The sequence below is a fragment of the Rhincodon typus genome, chromosome 1, assembly GCF_021869965.1.
Source record: "Rhincodon typus isolate 14 chromosome 1, sRhiTyp1.1, whole genome shotgun sequence".
Taxonomy (NCBI): domain Eukaryota; kingdom Metazoa; phylum Chordata; class Chondrichthyes; order Orectolobiformes; family Rhincodontidae; genus Rhincodon; species Rhincodon typus.
Genome location: NC_063332.1, coordinates 35,693,261 through 35,700,877, shown reverse-complemented (window position 1 = coordinate 35,700,877; position 7,617 = coordinate 35,693,261). Strand labels below are relative to the sequence as shown.

The following is a 7,617-nucleotide window of genomic DNA, read 5'->3' as shown; positions in this document are numbered from 1 at the left end:
CCAGCATCTGCGGTTCCTACTATCTCACTTAAATTTGTGTGACATCAAGAAACACGAGTAGGACTGAATTAATGGTGATTTAAGGAGTAGGCTATCCAGTGGCTACACCATTTTTGACATAAAGGTAATGTTTGTGGTTTTGAAGACCAGTTGCCTCAGCCTGGGAAAATTGATACAGATCATCCTAAGGGCAAGGGTAGTGAAGAAGGCATTTGGTACACTTGCCTTTATTGGTCACTGCATTGAGTATAGAAGTTGGGCTGTCATGTTGCAGCTGTTCAGGATTTTAGTGAGGCCACTTTTGGAATACTGCATGCAATTCTGGTCTCCCAGCTATAGGGAAGTTGTGAAACCTTGAAAGGGTTCAAAAAAGATTTACAAGGATGTCGGTTGGAGTGTTTGAGCTGTAGAGAAAGGCTGAATAGGCTGGGGCTATTTTCCTTGGAGCATTGGAGGCTGAGGAGGTCTTCATAAAATCATGAGGGGCAAGATCTTTTTCCCAGGATAGGGGAGTCCAAAACTAGAGGGCATAGGTTTAAGGTGAGAAGGGAAAGATTTAAAAGGGACCTAAGGGGGAAATTTTTCATGCAAAGGGTGGTGCGTGTATGTAATAAGCTGCTAAAAGTGGTGGAGGCTGGTATGACGACAACATTTAAAAGGCATCTGGATGGGTATATGAATAGGAAGGGTTTAGAGGTATATGGGCCAAACAGGACTAGATTAATTTAGGATATCTGGTCGGCATTGACAAGTTGAACCAAAGGGCCTGTTTCCGTGCTGTACAATCTTTTGACTCTGAAACCAAGTCCAGCGATCTCTGCGTTGTGGTATCTCAAGTAACAGCTTCTTCCTCAAATCTACACATAATATCCCTAACATTAGCCAGTTAACTGAACACAAACTGACAATTGAAGGGAACCTGAATGGTATTTGTTCACATATTCCCAGCTAAGCACTTCAGCTGTTGGAAAATGTAAACCTGTGAGAGTTAAATCAAAAAGTGTGTAAATATTTCTGTTAAATTTTCAAGGTACTCACATGTTGAGGCAGAGTGTCCATTCATTACTTTTGATGAGCTTCTCAGCCGTTTGGAATTCCTTGTCTGTGATGTGGTTGAGCGCGTTTTGAAGTCACCTTATCAGGACCTTGTGCGTGAATTGAACCCGGTAAGTAAACTTGCCTTACGTTTTGTCCTGCAAGTAGCTTATTCAACTGTATTTCAAGGAATTTTATAATGACAAATGAACAAAAATAAGCTTTCAAAAAAGTGCGTATTTTTCAAAAGTATCTGACTTGCGTTCAAGTTTCTATTCTTTTGGTCCCTTTTCTTGTATTCGTTTTTTCCAATTAGAATTTCCAGCCTCCTCAACGCCCTTTCAAAAGAATGAATTACACAGATGCTATCACATGGCTTAAGGAGCATGATATTAAGAAAGACGATGGAACTTTCTATGAATTTGGAGAAGTAAGTGTTTTGTTTTCCTGGAGTTTGACCATTTCGTCATTGGGAACAGACAAGTGTTGCAGAATGAGGAGGTGTTGAGACAGTAAGTCTTTGAAGCACATGTATCACACATGTAAACGCCTACATGCTGTGGCATCTTTACTGAAGAACTATTGTTGAAATAGTGGAACCTTGAGGGTATCTTCTGCTTGAAATTTCGTTTTTTTTCTTCCAACTTATGGACAAATTAACATAGAAATGTTTCTATTTAAATCTTGTGTTTGCTAAACTGCTTTCAAATATAACCTGGGGGAAAGAAAAGCCTGAGTCCAGTGCTGTTTTCATATTTTGCTGAATTGAATACATTGATCCATGTTGCCACACTGAACATTTCTCTTGCTAACTGATTACTCAGATTTGCAAATTATTAGATTATGATCAACCAACATGGAATAAATAGGAGTACAGGGTGCAGTATGTTGGTCTTTTGAGGCCTTTAGTCCCCTAAAATAATATTGTTTTGAAAATTTATTCTACACTGCAAGTGCTAATCTATTTCTATAAACAGACATCTATTTTCCTGGTGTGTGAAAGAAAGAAAACCGTAACTGATGTTTTCTTCTCTCTCTGACAGTTTAAAACCCACCAAAACAAATTGCAAAATTTAGATCAATAAAAGTTAGTCATTGGTGAGCCAATACCAGGAAGTTGCCATGCGAACAACTATGTTGTTGTTAAAAACACAATTGGTTTGCTTGTGTCCTTCAGAGATGAGAACCTTTGTTACATATCTTCACCTTAAGATGACATGACTGATTCTGGAAAAGATAATAAACATTTCCCTGTGTGCCCCACATTTCATCTTTTTTTCTTAGCGGTATATGATCTGTAGACAGATGAAGCAACCATTTTTTTAATCTTTAAAACTTGTACTTCGGTTGAGTAGTTCAGGGCAATTTAACTATTTTAGTTGAGTCTAAATCACTTTGGTTCCTTTTGAAGTGCAGCTAACTTCCAGTGTCTGACATTTTTTTTTACCTAGACTTTCTTCAAACCCAATAGAAAAGTATTTGAATGATAATGTACATCACTGCAAACATCCAGGTTGCTTTAGTAGAAGCCTATTACTGGGTTGGCATGATGGCTTGGTGGTTAGCACGGCTGCCTCATGGTACCAGGGACCTGGGTTCGATTCCAGCCTAGGGTGACTGTCTGTTTTTGGAGTTTGCACATTCTCACTGTATCTGCATGGGTTTCCTCCAGGTTCTCTGGTTTCCTCCCACAGTCCAAAGATGTGCAGGTTAGGTGGATTGGCCATGCTAAATTGTCCATAGTGTCCAGGGATGTACAGGCTAGGTGGACTATCCATGGGAAATGCAGGGCTACAGGGGGGATAGGGTAGAGTTGGGTCTGAGTGGGAGGCTCTTCAGAGGGCTGGTGTGGACTCAATGGGCTGAATGGCCTGCTTCTACACTAGGGCTTCTATGATCCTATTAATACTTCTAATGGTCTGAAGTTTTTGTTTTCTGTCACAGGATATCCCAGAGGCTCCAGAGAGACTGATGACCGATGCAATCAATGAACCTATACTACTGTGTCGTTTTCCCGCTGAGATCAAATCTTTCTACATGCAGCGTTGCCCAGAAGATCGTCGGCTTACTGAATCTGTGAGAGCATTTCAGATTTTGTTTATGTGAAATGACTGTGGATCTGTATTTGAAGCTAATCCTAAAATAACTTTTGGTTAACTGACAATCAAAGAAGGAGTTATATTTGAGATGTTAAACTTCATTGACATCTTTTGTCAATCAAGGGTGCTAAAATATTTCGTTGATGTCCGCATTTAAAAGTACAAAATCCTTCACAAAAATATATGGAAACTCCAAAGGGAAGTCCAACAAGTAGAAATTGAGAGGGGTGACCAACAACTTGGTTAAAGAGGTTGGCTTTATGGAAGACAGAAATCAAAGCATTTGGAGTAGGAATTCTGATCGTTGAGACCTAAGTGGGTCAGTCATTAATGATGAAACGAGAGTGACTGTAATGTGTAGGAAGCAAGATTAACAGATGAAAAGCTTTTAAGCTTTGAAGAGAGAAGGGGATTTCAGTACTACGTGAAGCAAGCCCATGGAGCAATTTGAAAACTAGGGTGAAAAATTTAAGATTAAGTCATCAGACTAGATTGAATTGAATAGCAAAGGTGGTGATCAGGGGAAAATGAGTTGAGTCTGGGTAGCAAAGTTTGAATGAACCACCTTGGATAACGAGATCCTGCTAGGAAAGGACAGGGGATAAAGACATCAATGAAGGTTTTGATAGCAGATGTACATGGATAGCGGTAGCTTACTCAGAAGTTACATTACAGAAATGATGCATAAGACATGAGAAATATCTTATGATTGCTTCACTACAATGATTACAAGGCATTCAATTTAGTTTCTTTGGAATTTGTTTTATTTGCATGTTTTCATTTTCTCCGGGAAACATTTGTTCAAGGAATGTCTTTTTTTTATCATTCAACTGAGTGACAGTTCTTCGTATTTGAAACCAGTCAGTGTGAACGTGATTCTGTCCTCATCCACTTACTGTACATATGCACTGTAAGGCAAGTGTTGCTGTATGGTATTTATCATTGTATACTGATAGAATCTGGTACTTTGACTTTTTTTTTCTGTTATTTTCCTAGTCAGTTTTTATATCCCTTATATTCTGTTAGTTGAATTTACCTGATCTGGAATGTAACAGAGTTTGAACCTATGGTCGGTCAGTCTTTGTATGATTTAGTAACACCGTACGATGCATTTATCCCTGAAAAACAGTGAAGGGTTTTGTTTGTGTATATTTCCAAGATGTCAGGGCTCTTTAATCTTATCAAAGAGCTCTAATTTGCTTGGAACTACAGTCATTGACTTCAGAAGTAGATTGTTGCAACTTCAAGGATAAACACACGTCTGGTGCAGCACTGAATCACGATTTGCTACAATGATCCCAGGTTTGATTCACAGTCTGTTTTTCTGGTGGGTCTCCATCAAATTCATAGTTAGGGGATTACCATTTGTCTTTTACCTCTGGATGAGGAGGCATAAGATCAGCCAGTGCATTGATGATCATGACTGAGTAACTCCAAATAGAAAGCAATGTAGATGTGAAATTGAGGTTAATTGGTTCATTGAGTTTCTCCCACCCATAACAGTGGAAATGAGTGGTTCGTGACTGAAAATTGTTAACTTCAGTGAAGTTTAACCAGGTTGTTGGTCGCTGCAAAATTAGTCCCCAGCCTTTGTAGGAAGGATAAAACAATATTAAGATTGACGGCAGTTCCCTATAGTTTGTACACACAAGCAAGGAGCAGGAGTCAACTATTCAGCCCCTTGAACCTTCTCTGCCATTTTATAAGATCATGGTTGATCTATTATAGCCTCAAATTTGCATTCCTGTTTACCCCTGATAACCTTTCAACCCCCCCGCCTCAAAACTCTTATGAAGAATCTATCGGCCTCTGTCTTAATGTTCAAAGATTCTCTTCCTAAAAAAGCAATGAAAGCAGAGTTCAAAAGGTTCCTGATGCTCTGAGAAAAAATTTGGCCTCCTCTCAATTTTAAGTGGGTGACCCCTTATGTCTAAAAAATGTCCCCTAGATCGAGATGCTCCCTTTAGAGGAAACCTTCTTTCCACCAGTGATATTGTAGTAAATTGTTCTACTTGTGGTTGTTGGAGGCTAATCATTTCATGTCCATGATATGGTGTAGGATTTCCCCATAATAACAGTGGACTAGATCTAGGCCAGAACTGCACATATTGTGATCTAACTAACACCTTACACAACTCCATGATAACTTGTTTATTTTGTTCTTCCATAGCTTGGCTAAAAGGTAAGTATCCTATATGCTTTTATAACCTCCGTATCCACATATCCTAGTGCTTTCAACGATCTATGGACGTGCACACCAAGGTTTCTCTGATTCTCTGTGCTGCCTTGGGTATTACCATTCATCACGTACTCTCTTGCGTTGTTAGTCTTCACAAGATGTAACACCTTGCATTTTTCAGGATTAAATTCCAATTGCAATCATTGTACGCATTTAACCAGTCTGCCATAGTCTAACATCCTGTAGCCTAAGGTTTTCTTACTTGCCATTTATCACACCACCAATTTTCGTGTCATCTGAGAACTGGGAGATCAAACCACCTGTATTCATGTCCAGATTATTAATGTATAAATGCAGACGACAAGGGACCCAGTACAGTATGCTGCTGGACACGGGATGCTGGACATGCTCTTACGGTCACAAAAATGAACTTTGACCATCACCCTCTACCTCCTGTCACTAAGCCAATTTTGGCTTCGCTTTCTAAATTGCCCCAGTGAAAAATGTCTCCGCCTGTCCTGCCTCATCTTATAATTCAAAGCCTCCAGTCTTAGTAACTTCCTTGTCAATCTTTTCTGTGCCCTTTCCAATTTAATAATATAGTCTGTTTCATAGAAATGTTCTCCCACTCACACTTCTACCACTTGCTTGCCTTTGTTTCCTAAAATTAGGTCCAACACTGCCCTGTCTTAGGACTTTCCATATGTAGACTTTAAAATTTTAAGAATTCCACCCCTTCTAAGCTTTTCATACTTTGTCTATTCCACTTAAAATTCAGGATGTTGAATGTCCCTACTATTATTATTGTCATTTTAATACCTCTTTTTTTGAAATTTGCCTACATTGCTACCCTTCAAACACTCCTTGACACTGTTTAGCAGTATCTAATACACTCCCAACAACGTGATTGCTCCCTTTTTGTTTTTAAGGTCTACTACCTTTGTGACTTCAATTGAGGAACCTTCAAAGATATCAACTCTCTTTTTGCAGTGACTGACTCCTTGATCAATATTGTGATACCACCACCTCTTTTACGATTCTCCCTGTCTTGCCTGAAGATTTATAGCCCAGAATATTGAGCTGCCAGTCCTACCCCTCCCCAGCCATGTCTCCCTGATAACAACAATATCAAAAATCATGTGCTAATCAACACCCTCAACTTATCTATCCAGCTCACGAGACTTCTCCCATTAATACAAATGCCATCAAACCTGGTTGAGCTCTCATCTTAGCTTGACTATATATGATTTATTTGTCTGTGCATCACCCACTATTGCACCTCCACTCCACTTCCAATTCTCTGCCAAATTCATTTAAAAGTGCACCGACAGCAATCTCAAATCTCCCGCAAGGATGTTGGTCCCATTGTGGTTCAAGTTTCACCCATTCCTGACTTGGAACTGTCTTTGTTCCTTCCCTGTTGATGAGTCAAAAATCTTTAGACTTCCATCCCAGCAGCACTGTGGGTATACCTGCTTGACACAAACTTCAGTTGTTCAAGATGGAGCCTCACTATCACCATCCCCTCAAGGAAGGTGATGAGGGCAAGAAACTGCCAGCAATGCTCATGTCCCATAGACAAGTAAATATTGTAATTTTCAACACTGTGTGTTAAGATAAAATGTTTTTCGTTTAATTTTGAGGTTGATGTCCTAATGCCAAATGTTGGTGAGATTGTAGGAGGGTCGATGCGTATCTGGGACAGTGAGGAACTATTGGAAGGGTACAAACGTGAAAGCATTGATCCTACTCCTTACTACTGGTACACTGACCAGGTAAGTTGGAATTGTTTTTCTCAGGTTATTTATCAAAAGTGGTTCATAGCCTTTTCACTTCCTAGGTAGATTTCACTTCACTGGTTTTGATTCAGTCTATAATCCTTCTGGCAGTATCTGCAAGTATTCATTGTCTACATTTATGTGCAAATAAAAGTCGTATAATCTTCTGAAAACCATGTTCACTGATGTTAAACTGGAGTACCTTTTGGCCTGTGTAGGACAGTATTACATGGGCCAAAAGGTACTCCGGTTCAACATCAATCAAAATGGTTTTTGTGTATTTACCAACCTTCGCCATCATTGGAAGGACAAAAGTGCATTTTCATACACTCATCTTCTGCCACTTCTATCCACAATGACCCCCCCCATGCCGCCTTGCACCAACAGTTTCTATGTGTACTCTTACCAGTGAGATTAAAATATGAGTCAATAAGACCATGTAATTACTACTAATAATTCTTGTAGTAATATTCTAATCCATAATTCATTCATCTCGATTTAGATTCCTCTTTTTTTTTTCATTTCT

General features: G+C 39.3%; 1 protein-coding gene across 1 annotated transcript in view; it reads left to right on the top strand.

Moving 5' to 3' along the window:
* nars1 (asparaginyl-tRNA synthetase 1) overlaps positions 1–7,172 on the top strand; it is an 89,394-nt gene extending 82,222 nt beyond the window's left edge. The window contains exons 11-14 of the mRNA XM_048602028.1: positions 1,031–1,166; positions 1,352–1,465; positions 2,980–3,111; positions 6,957–7,172. Of these exons, the coding sequence (XP_048457985.1) occupies positions 1,031–1,166; positions 1,352–1,465; positions 2,980–3,111; positions 6,957–7,157 (583 nt within the window). The 3' untranslated portion in view covers positions 7,158–7,172. The remainder of the gene's footprint in view (positions 1–1,030; positions 1,167–1,351; positions 1,466–2,979; positions 3,112–6,956) is intronic.
* The last annotated feature ends 445 nt before the right edge of the window (positions 7,173–7,617 follow it).